Source organism: Xenopus laevis, chromosome 9_10L (genome assembly GCF_017654675.1).
Source record: "Xenopus laevis strain J_2021 chromosome 9_10L, Xenopus_laevis_v10.1, whole genome shotgun sequence".
Taxonomy (NCBI): Eukaryota; Metazoa; Chordata; class Amphibia; order Anura; family Pipidae; genus Xenopus; species Xenopus laevis.
In genome coordinates this window covers 118,060,256-118,080,985 of record NC_054387.1, presented here as the reverse complement: position 1 = coordinate 118,080,985, position 20,730 = coordinate 118,060,256, and the positions used below count along the sequence as shown (strand labels likewise).

At 40.2% G+C, this 20,730-nt stretch overlaps 1 protein-coding gene across 5 annotated transcripts in view; it reads left to right on the top strand.

Annotated features, from left to right (window-relative positions):
- hexdl.L (hexosaminidase D like L homeolog) overlaps positions 1 to 20,092 on the top strand; it is a 39,430-nt gene extending 19,338 nt beyond the window's left edge. For 4 of the 5 annotated variants that reach the window (XM_041577376.1, XM_041577377.1, XM_041577378.1 and 1 more), the window contains 11 exons: positions 301 to 410; positions 654 to 741; positions 6,967 to 7,131; positions 7,250 to 7,433; positions 8,865 to 8,936; positions 9,214 to 9,418; positions 11,469 to 11,551; positions 11,748 to 11,826; positions 12,421 to 12,522; positions 14,912 to 15,001; positions 16,446 to 17,046. In XM_041577376.1, the coding sequence (XP_041433310.1) occupies positions 301 to 410; positions 654 to 741; positions 6,967 to 7,131; positions 7,250 to 7,433; positions 8,865 to 8,936; positions 9,214 to 9,418; positions 11,469 to 11,551; positions 11,748 to 11,826; positions 12,421 to 12,522; positions 14,912 to 15,001; positions 16,446 to 16,638 (1,371 nt within the window). In that variant the 3' untranslated portion in view covers positions 16,639 to 17,046. Of the gene's footprint in view, positions 1 to 300; positions 411 to 653; positions 742 to 6,966; positions 7,132 to 7,249; positions 7,434 to 8,864; positions 8,937 to 9,213; positions 9,419 to 11,468; positions 11,552 to 11,747; positions 11,827 to 12,420; positions 12,523 to 14,911; positions 15,002 to 16,445; positions 17,047 to 19,830 lie in introns of those variants that run through there. The other variant, XM_041577375.1, reaches the window with a different exon arrangement.
- Positions 20,093 to 20,730: the final 638 nt, after the last annotated feature.

The following is a 20,730-nucleotide window of genomic DNA, read 5'->3' as shown; positions in this document are numbered from 1 at the left end:
ATATTAACAGTACATGTATCCCATAATTTCTTGGAATTAAAATAACAATAAAAGGTGCTTAGAATAGCACCCTCACTAATTTTACATTCACTTATTTTTAAGGTTTACTTATGTACACCCATGCTTGTAGGCAGTTGGGAGTGGAAGATTGTGGCCCATGTCCAATAAAAATTTACGAAATCATTTTTCTGTATCTGTAAATGTTACAAGATTCCACTGACTATTTCTAATGCCCAGTCAAGCTAAAGCTGTTACATATCCCAGGTAGGCACTATACTAACAATTGTGTTCTCTCCTTAGATATTTCCACTTCTTTCCAAGATGGGGGCCAATGGCTTGCTCATAGAATATGAAGACATGTTCCCTTATAGCGGGGAGTTAGAAATCCTGAAGTCTCCTTATGCTTACAGGTAAGTTGTGCTGCCATGGAAAGGGACTTCATAGTACAAAAGCAAAATGCCCTACAAATTGTATATTTGGAGCCCCTATTTTACTGATAATTACTGTAAAGTAAATTAATATTTCCATATTTAGAACTCAGAACCTATGACCTATGATTGGTTGCTTCTTAATCCACTGCTGACCCTTGATATCCAGCCTAAACCATTCTATTCCCACCTATCTATTTCCTCACCTGCCTCATTGTTTTCCAGTAAAGAAGATATTGAAAAGATACTACACCTGGCGGAAATAAACAAACTTGAAGTGGTGCCTCTCGTCCAAACCTTTGGGCATATGGAAGTAAGATTGTTATTATCCTGCGTTCTTTTTGTTCTGCTTAGGGTTGTATTCATTGTCTTACTAGTAGAGGTAATTGCAACTGGAAAAAGTATCCCCTTCTGCAGTGCTGGTTCTGACTCTTGTAACAATGTAGCAGAATTAATGAATCTTATGTCAATTGTGCACAGTGCATATTGTAGCACTTAAACTGATTGACATAACTTACATTATGACTCAGATTATTGATTTCAGACTAATTCTCATATATCCGGGTGTGCCAGGGTGTGTAGCAAGGAAACCTTTTCTGATGAACATCAGTCACTGTTTTTCTAATTTCTAGGTGATTATGTAAATCCTGGATGGTAACATATTTCATATTTCCTACTCCCTTATCTGTCTTAACCTTTCATCCTTATTTTTTCCCTGCTCAGCTGACTTTTATTTGCATTAGAGAATACATAGCAATTATGCCTTTCACATAAATTCCAAGGGTGTGTATCTAATAGACTAATATCTATCCTCCTGTTAGTATGCAATTCAGCTAAGGAAGCAGGGAGTTCAAGACTTTTAGGGCAGGGTAATTGCCAGCGTTTTGCCCAAGCAGTGTACAAGAGATTAACATTCAGGCCAATAGAGGGACAAATGGAAAAATATTGGCATATTTTGGAGATTTCATATTTTGAATTCCATGCTTATATTTAATGAGCAGCAGGGTACAGCTGGTATAGCAGGATAAAATGGCTACAGCAGCTTTACCCAACCTGGGTTCCATCTTTTATTACTATAATATAAGCAATGGCACATATTGTAAAGAAAGGCCTTGTTCTCCTCCCTGGCCCTCTATGTTATGCCCATTTAGGAATAACCTAGTCCCAACTGGAGGCCTCGTTGTTATAGGTGACTGTACAAGCACTATATATATACACACACACACACATTTAAAATAGAACAAAAAAACTGTCCCCATTGGGACCTTTATCAATATATATATATATATATATATATATATATATATATATATATATATATATATATATATATATATACACATACACATCTGTTGGAAACCAGAAATGCAGATATTTAAAGAACTGTTCACATTGAAAATCAAACCGGGTAAATCTATGCAACTAGGCAGCAGGCAAATTACTGATCATGAACCCAATAGCAGTGCAATCTTTATATTCCAACACAGGCACTGCTGTAAGATGCCATAGACAGCCAGTCTGGACCTGAGTGCAGGTACTAAGGGCTGTAGAGTTAAAGGACAAGGAAAGTTAAACTAAAGAAGTAGCTAGAAATGTTGTTCATTATGTTTTGGGTTTCTGTACCAGCCCAAGGCAACCACAGCCCTTTAGCAGTAAAAATCTGTGTCTCCAAAGATGCCCCAGTAGCTCCCCTTCTTCTTTTCTGCTGATTCACTGCACATGCTCTGTGCTGCTGTCACTTACTAAGCTTAGGGACACACTCACAATATACAGTACACATAGAATAGAAATGTCACAATATAAGGCTGATTAGTAATTAATACAGATAATTACTACATGGCAGCACAGAAACCAGTGCAATTAGCATCAGACTTTAATAATCAGCCCTGTAGCATCAGCTTATATTACAGACCAACCTCATTTTCTGCTGGATAATTAGTGACGAGCCCTAAGCTTAGCTTCTCAACAGCTGCTCAGAGCCCACTGAGCATGTGAGTGTCTCAGACACTTTCCAAGATGGTGACCCCCTGTGACAAGTTTGAAGTCCTGGATCATTGCTGCTATTGACAAGCTGAAACTCTAGGCTGGTGAAATAAGTTCAGTATATAAAACGGGCATTTTTAGCACTATTCATTTTTAGGGTTTCGTTTTCCATTAAGCCCATGAACAAAGCACTCATACTGGGGCAAAGTCTATGCTCAGCACTTTGCACTTCATAAAAAATTAAGGTCTCTCTGGAACCCTGTGCAATAGGTAAGGTACAATTCTCTCCTGTGACCTCTGAAGCTCCTTGACTTGCACACATAAATGATGCCCAAATGGGGGCATTCCAGGGGCACCTATATATATATATATATATATATATATATATATATATATATATATATATATATATATATATATATATATATATATATATATATATATAGACAAATACAAGATTCCTCTGCACTCAACCCATTATCAATATATTTAAGACAGCGACATTTTGTGCATACTGCTACTGAAAAATGCCTTACCCTTTAAACAAAACAGGGATTGTTTGTCCATATATTGCAATATATTTAAGCTGGCCAACTACGTCAAAGTCATCCCACATCTGGCCAGTCCTATGCTCAATTTTCATCTGATTCATTAAGAATTCTATGGTTTAATTATACATTTTATAAAAGGGACGAATACGTTTTACCTGCAACTTACTAGCTGCTTTCAAAGTAAAACTCCCAAACTTGGCTGCCCTTTTATTAGACACCAGTGGGATCACCTGACTATAGTTGGAGGGGGTGGGAGCTACAACATGGAGCTGGTCACTGCTCCTGTATAACTATAACAAACAAGGGAAAGTTGTGCTCACCACTAGTTTTTAAAATCATTAGGCGGGGGTGCAATGAGGGTGTGACCACAAAAAACATATAGACAAATACAAGATTCATCTGCACTCAACCCATTATCAATATATTTAAGACAGCGACATTTTGTGCATACTGCTACTGCTATTTGTCTATATGTTTTTTGTGGTCACACCCTCATTGCACCCCCGCCTAATGATTTTAAAAACTAGTGGTGAGCACAACTTTCCCTTGTTTGTTATATATATATATATATATATATATATATATATATATATATATATATATATATATATATATATATATATATATATATATATATATATATATAGACAAATACAAGATTCCTCTGCACTCAACCCATTATCAATATATTTAAGACAGAGACATTTTGTGCATACTGCTACTGAAAAATGCCTTACCCTTTAAACAAAACAGGGATTGTTTGTCCATATATTGCAATATATTTAAGCTGGCCAACTACGTCAAAGTCATCCCATATCTGGCCAGTCCTATGCTCAATTTTCATTTGATTCATTAAGAATTCTATGGTGTATTTGTCTATATGTATTTTGTGGTCACACCCTCATTGCACCCCCGCCTAATGATTTTAAAAACTAGTGGTGAGCACAACTTTCCCTTGTTTGTTATATATATATATATATATATACACAGCACCAGTAAGAGTCGTTTGTGCTGCATACAGAATAACACACCAATGAGCATACTTGAGTGCAGTATGAGAATGATATATTATACTATTGTCCACATAAATATCTGTTGTTCAAACAAAGCAGGAAATAATATGTTCACAGTTCATTCCTTGGGATTTTCTGGTCCCAGAAAAGCCATTTTTTAATGAATCAGTAGATGAATTAGAATATATACTCGTATATACTCGTGTATAAGCCGACCCGTGTATAAGCCGAGGTACCTCATTTTACCTACAAAAACTGGGAAAACGTATTGACTCGCGTATAAGCCTAGACACAACTAAGACCCTTCATGCTACAATCACTACAGCGCAAACGAAATCACTGAAAATTTGTCCCCCCCTTAGAGGATTTATATTACAGATATTTTTCAGCTGAGACAAAATATACTTTCCACTAGCAATTATACACACATAGACACACATATACTTTACACACACACTCTTCCCACAAAATAATCACACACACATACTATACACACAAACTCCCCACACATATACTATATACACACACAAACTCTCTACCCACACCATCATACACTATATACCGTACACACACTCCCCACACAATAATGACAAGGCTGATAACATACCGGTATGTTAATGCAGAGCTGAGAAAGTTTCTAATACCGGTAGTTGTTTGTGTCGGACACAGACTGCCAGTTCCGCGCTGGGGCTGCTGAGGTCGCTCTCCCCGACTCTCCGGCTCTTCCTCCCCCATTGGCCGGAAGGTGAGACCCGGCAGCAGCAGCTGGAGACGAGGGAAGAGCCGCGGAGAGACACAGACGCTCCCGGGGGATGCGGAGAGAGCTGCGCAGATACGGCTTGGAGCAGAGAGAGGGGAGGCGGCCGGGAGCACAAGGCAGAGGCGGCCGGGGATCGGGTGTAAATTGCGGGGAAACGCGAGGGGGCGTCCGGCTGCTGCTCGAGCTGTGGGGCTTCCGGGCGCGACACGTGGACTTCCAGGGACTTGGGCTGAGGACTCGGGGGGTGGCGCCTCCTGAAATTTACCGGTGAGGCAGCCTTCCTACCGTATTTCATCTACAAGAGGTTCTTACCCGCGTATAAGCCGAGGTCAATTTTTTCAGCACATTTTGGGTGCTGAAAAACTCGGCTTATACGCGAGTATATACGGTACCTCTTGTTACATTAATTTTTTTTTTTTTTTTTTTGAACAATTATTTTATGAGTTTTCAGGTTTTCCAAAAAATAAAGTTAACAGAAAAGAAAAAGAGAAAAAAAAACACAAAACAAGAAACAACACAGCTATTCTAACAATCATAACAGATCTGATAACTAGTCTGCAAAGGATACAGCGTGCAGATATATATAAGAAAATTACAAACAATTCCTTTAAAAGCTCCCCTAAACTCCCATAAATTTGAAATTTGACCAATCGAAATTTATTTAAAAAAAAAACAAAACGTTTTTTTTTTAACTCGGGAGAAAGTAATCGACCCGAAAACTCGAATGGAATTTGAATTTTAAAAACTGTGAAAAATGTCAGGAAGGCTGCAAAAAACTCCAAATTGATCCCTGGACCTCTCCCATTGACTTAAAGAACAATTTGGCAGGTTTTAGGTGGTGAATAGTCGAATTTGAGTTCTTAAAGGGCCAGAGTATGATAATTCACCCAAAAATCGAATTGGAATTTTTTTAAAAAACTCAAATAGAATTTGAATAACTCCCTAGTCGAATTTGACGAATTCTTATTTTCAATTCGACCCTTGATAAATCTGCCCCTTACAGTCTCAATTCTCACAATTCAGGAGACACTATGTAGTTAATGGATGGGCTGGTAAATAACATTATTATGTACCATGACCTCACTATAAATATCACAGACTGTGACCTCGCTGTAAATATGTACCGTGACCTCAATGCAAATAATATCATATACCACTGTAATTAATGTCACTAATTAATGGTTCATGGGAAGAAGCTGGACTGGTATGCTGATTTTGCTGCTAGGACTAAATTTCGCTTAGCAACAGTGCCACCTAGCTAGCCAGAGAACATAGTGTGTAAGAATCAATGCTTTTTGAATACACACTGATACTGTTTATATATATATATATATATATATATATATTTTTCCTCTATTTAAAATAACCATAACCGGAATGCCATAGCCATAGATCTGAGTCCATTAAAGGGAATCTTAAAGGGTGGTTCACCTTTAAGTTCACCTTTAATGAACAAATCATTTTTTTTGTATGTACTGAATTATTTGCCTTCATCTTCTGTCTCTTTCCAGCTTTCAAATGGGGGTCATTGATCCTATCTTAAAAACAAATGCTCTGTAAGGCTACAAATGTATTGTTATTGCTACTTTTTATTACTCGTCTTCCTATCCAGGCCTCTCCTATTCACATAACAGCCTCTTATTCAAATCAATGCATGGTTGCTAGGGGAATTCAGACCTTAGCAACCAGATTGCTCGAAGAACTGCTAAATAACATATCGGTTTTAGACAGCTTGGGTTTTCCTGATCTTTTTGTAATTTGGATCTTTATACTTTGTCTGCTCAAAAATAATCATGTAAACCTTAAATAAACCCAATAGGCTGGTTTTGCTTCCAATGAGGATTAATTATATCTTAGTTGGGATCAAGTACAAGCTACTGTTTTATTATTACAGAGAAAAGGAAATAACTTTTGAATATGTGGATTATTTGTATAAAATGGAGTCTATGGGAGACAGACTTTCCGTAATTCAGAGCTTTCTGCATAATGGGTTTCCAGATAGCGGATCCCATACCTGTACCTGACTTTCAGCTCAACATCTCTTTGAAGGGCCAGACTGTCCGCAACCCTGCCTATGCATTTCTCTTCCTGTATGCAGTTAACCCTTGGGCTGTGAAACTGCAAAATAAATGTAGATATCCGGTGCTCAGAGCAACACCTTGCATGAAGGCAAATTAGTTTTTTTTGGAGTTTAGATCCCCTTTAACTAATTCCCACTCCTGTGTTTGCAGTATGTTCTGAAGCACGAGAATTACCGGTCGCTGCGAGAGGTGGAACAATACCCGAACAGCATAAACCCACACCGTGCAGAGACCATGCCGCTGGTGAAAAAGATCTTGGGCCAAGTTCTAGAGCTGCACCCCATGGCCAGCTTTGTCCACATCGGGGCGGATGAGGTACGGAAAGAATCATGGCCCTATATATTCATTATATTTAAATGGCACTTATCTGAATGTTGAGCCATATTTAGAGCTACCTATACATGCCTTTATATGTTTGTATTGGACCCTGCAGGTTTTCCACCTTGGAGAAGGACAAGATTCCAAGACCTGGTTGAACAGTAACAACGGAGACTTGGGCAAGATGTTCCTCGCCCATGTGAAAGAGCTGCTGAATTTCTTGCACAGTCACTACCCTGACAAGTATGCACTCATGTGGGATGATATGCTGCGGAAGCTCAGCGTGGAGAACATAAAGGGTAAGTATGAGACCTTATATCTTCATCTGACATTAAATATCACCTGTATGCCAATGACATTAAGATATATTTAGACACTCCCTCACTATCCACTGATGTTCAGACCAAGATAGCAGACTGCTTAGTAGCTATCTCTTCCTGGATGAACCAGCACCACTTCAAGCTCAACTTGGCCATGACAGAGCTCATGGTCTTTCCACCCAAACTGATGCCCTTATCTTCTTTTCACCGTTGCTATTGATGGCATAATCATAAACCCGGTTAACTCAGCACGCTGCTTGGGGGTCATCTTTGACCAGTCCCTCTCCTTCTCTAATCATATTGATAATACTGCCAAAACCTGTTGTTTCTTCCTCCGCAGTATAGCCAAGATTCACCCCTTTCTTTCACAAACAACAGCCAAAACACTAATCCGTGCCCTTATCTTATCCTGTTTAGACTATTGCAATCTCCGCCTAACTGGTCTTCCTGACTCCATCTTTCTCCCTTCCAATCAATTTTAAACTCTGCTACCAGGATCCTTCTGCTCTCTCCTAAAGAGAACCTGCTCAACCCCAACTAAAATACTTAGCATGGCTGCCTGTTAAGCAAAGGATAGCATATAAAACCCTTCTACTAAGATGCAAAGCCCTTCACTCCTCTGCTCCTCAGTACAATTCTTCTCTTGTCTCACTACACATTCCTGGTCGTCTTCTCCACTCTTCTCAGAGCCACCTTCTCTTCACACCTTCCACATCCACTACCACCTCTTATCTCAAACACTTCTATCTTGCTGCTCTCTCTGAAATTTCATCCCTGAATTCCTCCGTAAGGAATCATCACTTTATCTCTTCAAGAAAAAACTAAGAGTCTACCTTTTGGAGCACTAGAACATTAGCCTAGTCCTGTCCCTACTGACTATGCCTTACCTTGTGCACTTTTTCATCTCCAATTTGTACCTGTATGTTAGCCTCCCATCCACTTAGACTGTAAGCTCTACGGGGTAGGGACCTCCTTCCCACTATGTCTCTTACCACATAGCATTTTGTCCTGATATGATTCTGTATATATTTATTATGTGATTTGTCTTCCCTGTGTATACTTTTATTTATATACATATATATAGATATATAGATATATATATATATATATATATATATATATATATATATATATATATATATATATATATATATATATATATATTTATGTATATAAATAAAAGTATACACAGGGAAGACAAATCACAGAATAAATATACACAGAATAGGAAAAGGAAATAATTTTTAAAAATTTGGATTATTTATTCATAATGGAGTCAAAGGGAGATGGGCTTTCCGTAATTCAGAGCTTTCTGGTTAACGGGTTTCCTGATAAAGGATCCCATACCTGTACTCATTTGGAAAGGTACCATTTGTTGCTAGTGGTGTCACTATACCTTTTGTCTCCTAGATGCCAATATCAGCAAGTCTGTGTCTCCGGTATTGTGGATTTATGATCAGAACCTCAACACTCAACAAACAGGTAGGCCTCAGGCTTGTCTCTGAATGAGCTTTTGCTTGTTACCATGGAAACAGCAGCCATCTTAATTTCTTCCTGTCAGCAGCAGTGTAAATAAATCGATTCACCCCTTCTTTCTCGCAACAATCTGATATACCTAATATATTATCTCTGTTGCCATAGAGCAATTTCAAGGGCAAACTGGATTTGCACTATTAAAACAAATGCAAATATCTTTAAAATCAGGAAATGTTAAGAAGCGGACTGATAACCGCATGTGCTTCTATATCTCACTTCCTAGATAAACTCATAGGGAAGTACCAGGACTGTGGTTTTCCTTCTGTATGGTTTGCAAGTGCCTTCAAAGGAGCATCAGGCCCTGATCAGATGTGGACCCCCATTGGCTTGCACATGAATAACCACCTGCAGTGGAAACAAGTAATTGATAGCATGCACAAATTCCCAAAAATCCGCTATGGTGGCATTGCAATGACAGGGTGGCAAAGGTGAGTGAAAATAACAGCAGAGATTGCAGAACAAATGTCTATAAGCAGCATCTTTCGAACAACTGCTAAATTTTAGTAATGATCACCTGAGCTCTCTTAACTAGCATCGGTGATAATACCAGAAGAGGATTAACTGCTGTTGGTGTAGCTTGTAAGATGATCCACTGGAACTCAGCAGTGGGATAATAGTCTCTGGGAAGGGAGTGTGACTGTGGGATAGCAGGTATAGTAGGGAGAGATGGTGCCTATAGTAACAGTGGGATAATAGTCTCTGGGAAGGGAGTGTGACTGTGGGATAGCAGGTATAGTAGGGAGAGATGGTGCCTATAGTAACAGTGGATAATAGTCTCTGGGAAGGGAGTGTGACTGTGGGATTGCAGGTATAGTAGGGAGAGATGGTGTCTATAGTAACAGTGGGATAATAGTCTCTGGGAAGGGAGTGTGACTGTGGGATAGCAGGTATAGTAGGGAGAGATGGTGTCTATAGTAACAGTGGGATAATAGTCTCTGGGAAGGGAGTGTGACTGTGGGATAGCAGGTATAGTAGGGAGAGATGATGCCTATAGTAACAGTGGGATACTAGTCTCTGGGAAGGGAGTGTGACTGTGGGATAGCAGGTATAGTAGGGAGAGATGGTGCCTATAGTAACAGTGGGATAATAGTCTCTGGGAAGGGAGTGTGACTGTGGGATAGCAGGTATAGTAGGGAGAGATGGTGCCTATAGTAACAGTGGGATAATAGTCTCTGGAAAGGGAGTGTGACTGTGGGATAGCAGGTATAGTAGGGAGAGATGGTGCCTATAGTAACAGTGGGATAATAGTCTCTGGGAAGGGAGTGTGGCTGTGGGATAGCAGGTATAGTAGGGAGAGATGGTGTCTATAGTAACAGTGAGATAATAGTCTCTGGAAAGGGAGTGTGACTGTGGGATAGCAGGTATAGTAGGGAGAGATGGTGCCTATAGTAACAGTGGGATAATAGTCTCTGGGAAGGGAGTGTGACTGTGGGATAGCAGGTATAGTAGGGAGAGATGGTGCCTATAGTAACAGTGGATAATAGTCTCTGGGAAGGGAGTGTGACTGTGGGATAGCAGGTATAGTAGGGAGAGATTGTGCCTATAGTAACAGTGGGATAATAGTCTCTGGGAAGGGAGTGTGACTGTGGGATAACAGGTATAGTAGGGAGAGATGGTGCCTCTAGTAACAGTGGGATAATAGTCTCTGGGAAGGGAGTGTGACTGTGGGATAACAGGTATAGTAGGGAGAGATGGTGCCTATAGTAACAGTGGGATAATAGTCTCTGGGAAGGGACTGTGGCAGTTTTGACAGCCATAGATGACAGCCATAGACATTAATTAAAGGGACACACAAGAGAGCCTGATTTGTGCACCTTCTACATGCATTACCAGAAAATGGCAGCAGCTGCGAGCTGTGATTTGGGCTTGGTTCCCGACTGACTACAGAAGTCCATATAGATATCTATAGCTATCTACATGTTAAACGCACTGGAGGCACTCACAGATATAGTTCTAAGTAAATGTATTCAATCCTCACATATTCCCCCACATTGACGCCTTTCGGCTCCTTCTGGACCGTCGTCAGGATATGGCGGTTCAGAAGGAAACCGAAACGCGTTGATGTGGGGCAAAATGTGAGGATTGAATAAACGTACTTATAACTATATCTGTGAGTGCCTCCAGTGCGTTTAACTATATATATATATATATATATATATATATATATATATATATATATATATATATATATATATATATATATATATATATATATATATATATATATTTCATACAAACACATACAGATAGTAGTATAACTTGGAGCTGCCATACTGATTGCCTTGGCAGAGTTACATTTTGAACTTCTCAACAGTCTATGGCAAACCTTCACCTATATGAACATACAGTATATAGTATGTGGAGATTGGCACCCTGTTATTTAACTAATTTTGCCCACTTGGACAGTCGCATGGATTTGCTGTTATACCCATCACAATGCATTGGATAAAGCCATGGCTTCTGTCTTTTCTCCTGTAGGTACGACCATTACTCTGTGCTGTGTGAGCTGCTGCCTGTAGCTCTCCCTTCACTAGTGGTGTGTCTGCGGGCCATTCAGCATGGTTAGTATCTCTGTTCCTATCCTCCATGCCAAATCTCCAACAGTAAATATGTGCCCCACATAGTTCCCATAGTAATCAATCAGCAATTAGCTCTGATCTGCCTAAGGAAGCTTGGATCAAAACTAATCTCTGATTGGTTGTTATATTGGGGGGGCAGTGTAAATAAACCTCATCTTGTGCCTCTTACTCTTTCAAGGGCCACTCACTGAGGAATCCAAGACAGAGATCAATCAGATACTGGGCTTCAGTAAAATGGATTTAAAGAAGAACATTTGGTGAGTAGCTTTTATGTGTTGGTTTAATCATTTCAGTAGCAGCCATTTGTGAATTGTAACCCTGATACGTGGAGCGGCTGACCAGAGATGTATAGGCTTACTAGAGCTTTTTAAAATGTGCTTGTGGATATGATATTCTTCTAATTATAGAACTAAATTACATATTTAAAGGGACATAAACTTTATCTGGTTGCTAAGGACCTACTTACCCTAGCAACTAGGCAGTGGTATGAATGGCAGACTGATGACTTGGAATGCAGTCTGAACAGAAAGATAGATAAGAAGGGGGGGGGCTGGGCATCCATAATTACACCCCAGGTCACAGGTAAGGAGCAGTACAATGTTAGCCAAAGGTAGTGAATACGCCATGTTGTCTCTGGAAAGAAGAAAAGTTCCCAAATCCTGGAGATTAAGCCCAGAGACTGAGCAAATAACAGATGAAGATTTCTGATTTTTTGTTTAAGGCAGACATGAAAAGCAGAGGATTTAGGGACTGAGTGAGGCTGAACTGCAGGGATAATGATTGAGAGATGGGCTCTATCTGCTCATCATGGTTGGATGGAAACTAATCCTGCGCTGTTTTATGACTCTCAGTGACGGCAACGGAGCCTTCCCTGGGGCTGAGATTTACAGGATGGTTCGCATCATCAACGACGACTTAAAAAAGAAAGTGCGAGAAATTATGGAGGGAGACAGGTGAGTACTAATGATGTGTTGGTTCTGGCCATCCTCTCCCTCATTAAAGGGGATGTAAACCCAGCGGCAATGTCTTCCCACTACTTTTATATAGAAGTTGCCAAAAAACTTAATTATAGATGCATGGAAATTCACCAATGAGAATTCTACTGATCAAAACCTTCATTATAAATGCAAAAGAACTGACCAATGAGAATGCTGATTCCCAGCACCATGTCAGGCATCTTGCTGTTATCTTACATATAGAGATAATTATGTCATTTATTTCTTCATTATATGACACTGGAATCAAACATGGGGATAAAGGACAGACTTGTTCAGTGCTGGGAAACTCTGCTTTAAGCTTCCAACTCCAGTTGCAGGAACAAAGAACATGGAGCCAGATTGATACAGATCAGCTGGGATTCTCATTGGAGGATTTTTTGCATTTTAAAGCAGTCGCTGGCTCTGGAGATTTGGGGGAAAGTTTTATTGTGCGATATTACAGAATATAACCCTCATGTTGCTGGACTACAGCTCCCAGCATGCCTCAACCTTTATTATATGCTACCTTATTCTGGGATTTGTAGTCCAGCAACAACTGAGTAAAGCTTGGTTGAGCAGTGCAGTGCAGTGCAGCAGGGTTTACTACCCCTTTAAAGGAACAGTTCAGTGTAAAAATAAAAACTGGGTAAAAAAAGTGTTTCTAAAATAGTTCATTAGCCAAAAATGTAATGTATAAAGGCTAGAGTGACTGGATGTCTAGCATAACAGAACACTACTTCCTGCTTTGCACCTCTCTAACTCTGTGTTAGTCAGCGACTTTAAAGGAATTGTTCAGTGTAAAAATAAAATAGTCGAATATAGTTGGTTAGCCCAAAATGTAATGTATAAAGGCTGGAGTGACTGGATGTGTAACATAATAGCCAGAACACTACTTACTGCTTTTCAGCTCTCTTGATTTACACTGATTGGTTACCCTGGTTACCAGCCAGTAACCAATCAGAGACTTGAGGGGGGGCCACATGGGTCATATCTGTTGCTTTTGAATCTGAGCTGAATGCTGAGGATCAATTACAAACTCACTGAACAGATATGTATCATGTGGCCCCCCTTCAAATTGCTGACTAACTCAGAGTTAGAGAGCTGAAAAGCAGGAAGTAGTGTTCTGGCTATTATGTTAGACATCCGGTCACTCCAGCCTTTATACATTACATTTTTGGCTAACTAACTATATTAGAAACATTTTTTATTTTGCACAGTCTGTCTATTTACCCAGTTTTTATTTTTACACTGAACTGTTCCTTTAAGGAGGGCACATGGGACATAACTGTTCAGTGAGTTTGCAATTGATCCTCAGCATTCAGCTCAGATTCAAAAGCAACAGTTATGACCCATGTGCCCCCCCCTCAAGTCTCTGATTGGCTACTGCCTAGTGGAAAGCAAGAGAACTGCAAAGCAGGAAGTAGTGTTCTGGCTATTATGTCAGTCACTCCAGCCTTTATACATTACATTTTTGGCTAACTAACTATATTAGAAACATTTTTTATTTTGCACAGTCTGTCTATTTACCCAGTTTTTATTTTTACACTGAACTGTTCCTTTAAGGAGGGCACATGGGACATAACTGTTCAGTGAGTTTGCAATTGATCCTCAGCATTCAGCTCAGATTCAAAAGCAACAGTTATGACCCATGTGCCCCCCCCTCAAGTCTCTGATTGGCTACTGCCTAGTGGAAAGCAAGAGAACTGCAAAGCAGGAAGTAGTGTTCTGGCTATTATGTCAGTCACTCCAGCCTTTATACATTACATTTTTGGCTAACTAACTATTAGAAATATTTTTTATTTTGCACAGCCTATCTATGTACCCAGTATTATTTTTACACTGAACAATTCTTTTAAATGGATTTGAAGGGTCCCCGACTAAGCCTGAGGCCCTCTGTACTATGTTGCACTACAACTACTGGCATCCCACCAACAAGAGTTTGCAGTTGTCCCAACCCCTGGGCAAGCAGTTTGTAGTGTGATCATAAACAACAAACAACACCAGTATGAACTACAGACACATTTTGTATTGGAGGAGACTTGTGTCTTTCTCTTTAAAGAGACACTGACACCAGAAAATAACCTTTTTTTATATCTATCATAACATTATCTTTGAATGCTATTTATAATTTTGCCATAAAAGTATTTGCCTGATGCTTTTACATTACCTTTCTTACCCCTATTGCCCCCCCCCCCCATTCATTTCTGTTGCTCTTTGCTGGAAATGCGGGTGTATTTGTAGGCTCAGAAGATACTTAAACACCAAGGCTGTAATTCTTTATGCACCCAGCTCCCCATACCTACACATGTGTCTGTGCTGAATTCCCTGCTCCCCACACTCACTGCCTCTCTTCCCTCACATACAGTGAAATCCGGGCCTGGTTTTCCCGTTATCACCGGAAGCATCGCTTTGGGAACCCGCACAAGATGGAGACTTTCAGAGACAAAGTGTTAAAGTGAGTTGAGTTTGCTCTTTTAATTGGTTTTGTCAGTGTTATTTGTGTATGTGTGTTTGCAGGATAAACAAGGTCCCTGCACTCCTTCAATGATGCCAATCATTTTATTAGCCATAAACAGGGACTTGTTTCTACTGGAAAGTGTGTTTAAGATACACAACATTGGGATGGTGACTGGTACCTGCAAACATCACACTTTGCACACACACACACACACACACATATGTGTGTAGCAAATATAAGGGTCAGGCTTTTGTTTTTGAACCAAAGGAAAAAATGGCAGGCACTCACAGATCCCACAAACAGGCTTGTAAAAAGACTGGAATTTGTATTTTAGGCCACAAAGTAAATTAATACATAGCCTTATTCGTTTTGTGCCTGTGGCCACTTAATCATAGGCTGTACAAAAAACATATCGGTGTACCAGATATATACCCCAAAAAAGGGAGGGGCTTTAAAAACAATATACAAACAAGAAAGTAGGCATCCAAGGGCATATATTCATAGTAAATCACTCAGGCTTTTGTTATTGTAGGGATGCAAAGTGCATGTTGTGTGAGATCGATAAATATAGGAGCAAGCTTTTGAATTTTTTCAAGCTCTTTACAAATATCATATAGACAGTTTTCTGATTTATTTAAAGGGATACTCTCATGGGAAAAAAATGTTTTTCCAAAATGAATCAGTTAATAGTGCTGCTCCAGCAGAATTCTGCACTGAAATCCATTTCTCAAAAGAGCAAACAGATTTTTTTATATTCAATTTTGAAATCTGTCATGGGGCTCGACATTTTGTCAATTTCCCAGCTGCCCCAGGTCATGTGACTTGTCCTGCACTTTAGGAGAGAAACGCTTTCTGGCAGGCTGCTGTTTTTTCCTTCTCAATGTAACTGAATGTGTCTCAGTGAGACATGGGTTTTTACTATTGAGTGTTGTTCTTAGATCTACCAGGCAGCTGTTATCTTGTGTTAGGGAGCTGCTATCTGTTACCTTCCCATTGTTCTGTTGTTAGGCTGCTGGGGGGGAAAAGGGAGGGGGTGATATCACTCCAACTTGCAGTACAGCAGTAAAGAGTGGTTGAAGTTTATCAGAGCACAAGTCACATGACTTGGGGCAGCTGGGAAATTAACAATATGTCTAGCCCCATGTCAGATTTCAAAATTGAATATAAAAAAATCTGTTTGTTCTGTTCGAACGATTTTAATACTATCAGCAAATCAATTATTACCATCTCTTTTGGTTGGGCATGCCATAGCCTGACTGCCCTTATAGTAAAGAAACCCTTCTTAGGCTGATGGTGAAATCTCCTTTCCTTCAGTATCCGTACATGTCCTAGAAAAATGCACCTTGTTTTATTTGTTCATTGTACTCATGTAGGGAAATGCATATGTAATTTAATTTCTTTTCCTGTAACTATTTCATTCATTTATTTGACCTCTTCCTAGAACCCACGAAGAATGGGAAACTCTCACGGACAGCCTGCGCGTCCAGCTGGAGACCATCTATTTTCCCGACACAGTGGAAGAGTGGATGGAAGAGAACGTTAACCTGCACTTGGACGCCCTGAGAAAAATGGCAAAAGACTTCAAAGAGATCTTGGAGCTTAAGGCTCAGCCTAAGGCAGTCCTAAAAAAGTGACGAACCCGCAGGGAATGATGGTAACGGGTATTTAAATGAAGAATTAAATTTCGGAGATATTTATGTGAAAGTTCAAAGGGTAGAGCTCTGAGTTTAAACTTGGGGACCTCCATTTCTATATGAACTACTTCTCCCAGCATGCTCAGCCAACTGTATGTTTTCAGCACCTGTGGAGCAGTGAATGTAAGCACCCAGGTTTACTGATCTAGCACCATGGTTGATAATTACGCCTGTCAACACTTCTATACCCTGTGATATTTAAGGTTCAGCTACTGCATTCAGCTTGTTTCTGCACCCCAGATGAACAGAAAGAGTCGACCATGAGTTGCTTCCCGACCTGCTAAATCACAGCACTTCAGTTGCAGAAAGGGAAGGTTCACCATCAACATAAATGTTCTTTTATCATAACTTTTCAGTTGGTCTCCATTATTTATTTGCTCTGGTTGTTTAATTATTAGCCTTCCTAGGCTGCAACTGAATATGCCATCTGGTTGTCACGATCACTCTCCACAGCAAAAAAACTTTTCATTTTTATTTCTTGTTTTCAGGTTAGGTATACATAATCATGGGAAAGCATTCCGGACATAATCAAATATTTTTTATATATAAACAAATTGGTACAACAGTGCACATTAATTTGCTCTTCGTCTTGGAATTCACAATCATGTGAAACAGGCAGCAGCAATTTTTGTGGACAATTGGTAAGGCAAGCTTTAGATCATGCCAAAATCTTGTTTATGCACCAAAATAGGGCACCTGATGCCCATGCACTGGCTACAAAATTAAATGTTTGGAGGCGGAGGGGTTATATAAGGAGTAAAGTGACATCTAGGAATTGCAGAATGGAAAGTAAAAATAATTACAACACTGTAAATTACACGGAGTAGAGTCCTGCAGCGGGGTGTGTACCCGCGGGTACCCACGGGTTGCCTGCAAAAACCTGCGGTACCCTGCGGGTAGAAGTTCCTGGGGCGGATATAGACGCGGGTTGGCGGTTCTGCGGGTTTGCGGGTCTTCTCAATAGCGATATTTGCTCTTTTTTTCTGATCACGTCTACTTATGATGATGTCACTTCCAGTTTACAATGACAGCACTTCCTGTTTTACTCCTTTTTTTCTGATCACGTCTACTTCCGATGATGTCACTTCCGGTGTACAATGACAGAATTTCCTGATTCTTAAAGGTCATCGGGTCGCGGGTCCGGGTTGAGGATAAGGTACTTGCGGGTCCAAGCGGGTAAGAATGCGGGTTGCGGATTGCAGGTTGTATGGGTCGGGTCCGGGTTCCAAAAAAATGGACCCATGCAGGACTCCTTAACACGGAGCACCAGGCAGCTGTATTCACAGTGCTTCTGAGGAAGTGGTGAGACGCCACGAAACGCATCAAGTGTGGGGTATGTTTCACTACTGCGGGTGACATAAATGCTTTTAACTATACCGAATAAAATGAAGATTTTATGAATCCCGCTGCCTGGTGCTCCGTGTAATCTACAGTGTTGTCATTCAACTTTGTTCAGACCCGGGGGGTGATCAAGAGTCAGCACAGGGAGTCTGTCAGTCTGCCCGTGGCGCAGAAGTGCTCTTATTTCAAGTTTTGTTTCTGAAAGTAATTGCCTGCCCCGCCTCTATGCTAATGTGTAAGGGGATTTGTTAACTGTTTATTATCATAGATTATCTTTGATTCATTTTCTGTCACAGAGAGATGAGTAGGAGGGCATAGGTTAAAGGAATTGTTTAGTGTTAAAATAAAAACTGGTTAAATAGATGTGCAAAATAAAAAATGTTTCTAATATAGTTAGTTAGCCAAAAATTTAATGTATAAAGGCTGGAGTGACTGGATGTGTAACATAATAGCCAGAACACTACTTCCTGCTTGGCAGCTCTTTTGGTTTTTACTGAACTGTTCCTTTAAAGCAGGGGAGCCCAAAAGGTAGATCGGTAGAAAAGGTAGCTGGTGATCAGTAGATCTCAAGACACTGTCAACAAACAGCTTGTCTAAATCACCCTCCTGTTTCATGCTGTTCATTCAGATACAGGGCCGGAACTAGGGGTAGGCAGAGTAGGCACGTGCCTAGGGCGCAAATCTTAGGGGGCGCCAGGCACGTACCTGCTCTGTCGCCTACCCCGTGTCCTGTCCCGTCTCTCCTCGGCTGGCACTGGCAGCTTCCGCGAAAATGCGCTTCTGCGCATGCACGCACACATTTTACGCATGCGCACTGGAGCGCACTTTCGCGCATGCGCAGTCGAGCGCGCACGGAGCCGGCGCCTTGGCCCGCCAGGCTGCCTAGGGCGCCTGGCCGGGTTGGCCCGGCTCTGTTCAGATATTTTTTGTTAAGGTTATATAAGAAATATACAATATACATTTTCTCATAAGTCTATATTTAAGTAATATTTTCCATGGACCAGAATGCTAACAGTGTTTTTATGGATGTAGATCATAATGGGACAACATCCGCTAAACGTAGACCCCTCATTAGTAATGTATGGGCACTCCTGCTTTAAAGTGTGCACAGAACGTTCCTTTTTTCCATACAGTGACGTCACAATGGGTCTAGCAACCAGTTTACCGTATTAATTCCAGAGAAGCGTGAGAATAGGCATATTTTATTAACACATGAAAATACAAAATAGACATTTTGAGATTATCTTCCCCTTTAAGGAGAGGACTTGAAGTAGAGAACTGCTCAGGTCTGTTTTTGGAGACCCTACTGCTACTTCATTATTTACTATGGACTCTTGTTTTATCACATACAGACCATAACTATAGAGGAAGCAGACCCTGCGGTTGAAGGGGGGCCCAGAGGGTAAAGGAGGCCCCATGAGGCCCTAATTCACATACAACTTCAATAAATACTGGTAAAACTGGTCAACCTCTAGACATTTTGGGGGCCTGAAAAATAATTTGCTGTTGGGCCCAGTAATATCCATTTACGCCTCTGGTCACATTTATTACCATCTCTCCATAGTGTGGCCCTAATGTTGTTACCGTACGTTTCAGGTCCTGGAAGGGCCATAGACATCCATGCTCTGTTTTGTACAAATACATCTTTATCACCACCCTGCGAATGATCGATATCCCCGCCCCCACACTGGATATATAACGACGAGTGTAAATTATTGCTTATTTTCATGGTTCTGAATTGAAATAAATGCAATTTATTTTTCTTACTGATTGTTTTTTTTATCTCACAAGATGGATAGAATGATAGAAAAGCTTTGCTTGGTTGTCCCAGGCCTGAAGGACATCACCAGACAGGCAAGTAAAACAATAAAAGTTCACAAATATAGTTTCTAGTGCATGTCATTTTCTGGTATTACGAGACAAAATGGCAGCACCGTTGGATACTGTTGGGCTCTGCATTTTATCTCACTAGTCCAAAACTTCCCTCTGTACTTTATTCCCAGATGATTAATACAGGTATGGGACCTGTTATCCAGAATGCTCGGGACCTGGGGTTTTCTGGATAATGGATCCTTCTGTAATTTGGCTCTTCATACTAGAAAATCATGAAAACATTAAATAAACCCAATAGGCTGGTTTTGCTTCCAAGAAGGATTAATTATGTTTTAGTTTGGATCAAGTACAAGCTACTGTTGTATTGTTACATCATCATTTTTAAATATTTGAATTATTTGGATTAAATGGGTGTCTATGGTAGAGGGCCTTTCCGTATTTCGGAGCTTTCTGGATTACAGGTTTCCACATAATGGATCCCATAATTGTAAACACATAACACTGATTGCTATATTGAGTGAGCATGAACAATGCTGTTGTCTGTATTATCCACATAACTGTGCTTCTTCCCCGGAAACAGCTGGAACCAGTAAGAAATTAGCTCTCATTTGGCCTGGCTTAATTACAGTAATGAAAGATAATGCCTGGTTGCTATTGGTTACTGCATTACAGAGCTATACTACAAGTATGGGATCCGCTATCCGAAAATCTCTGAATTACAGGAAGGAATTCTTCCATAGACTCCATTGTAATCAAATAATTCAACATTTTTTCTCTGTAATAATAATAAAACAGTACCTGATTGCAATTAAGATAGAATGATTCCTTATTGGAGGCAAAGTAATCCTAATGGGTTTA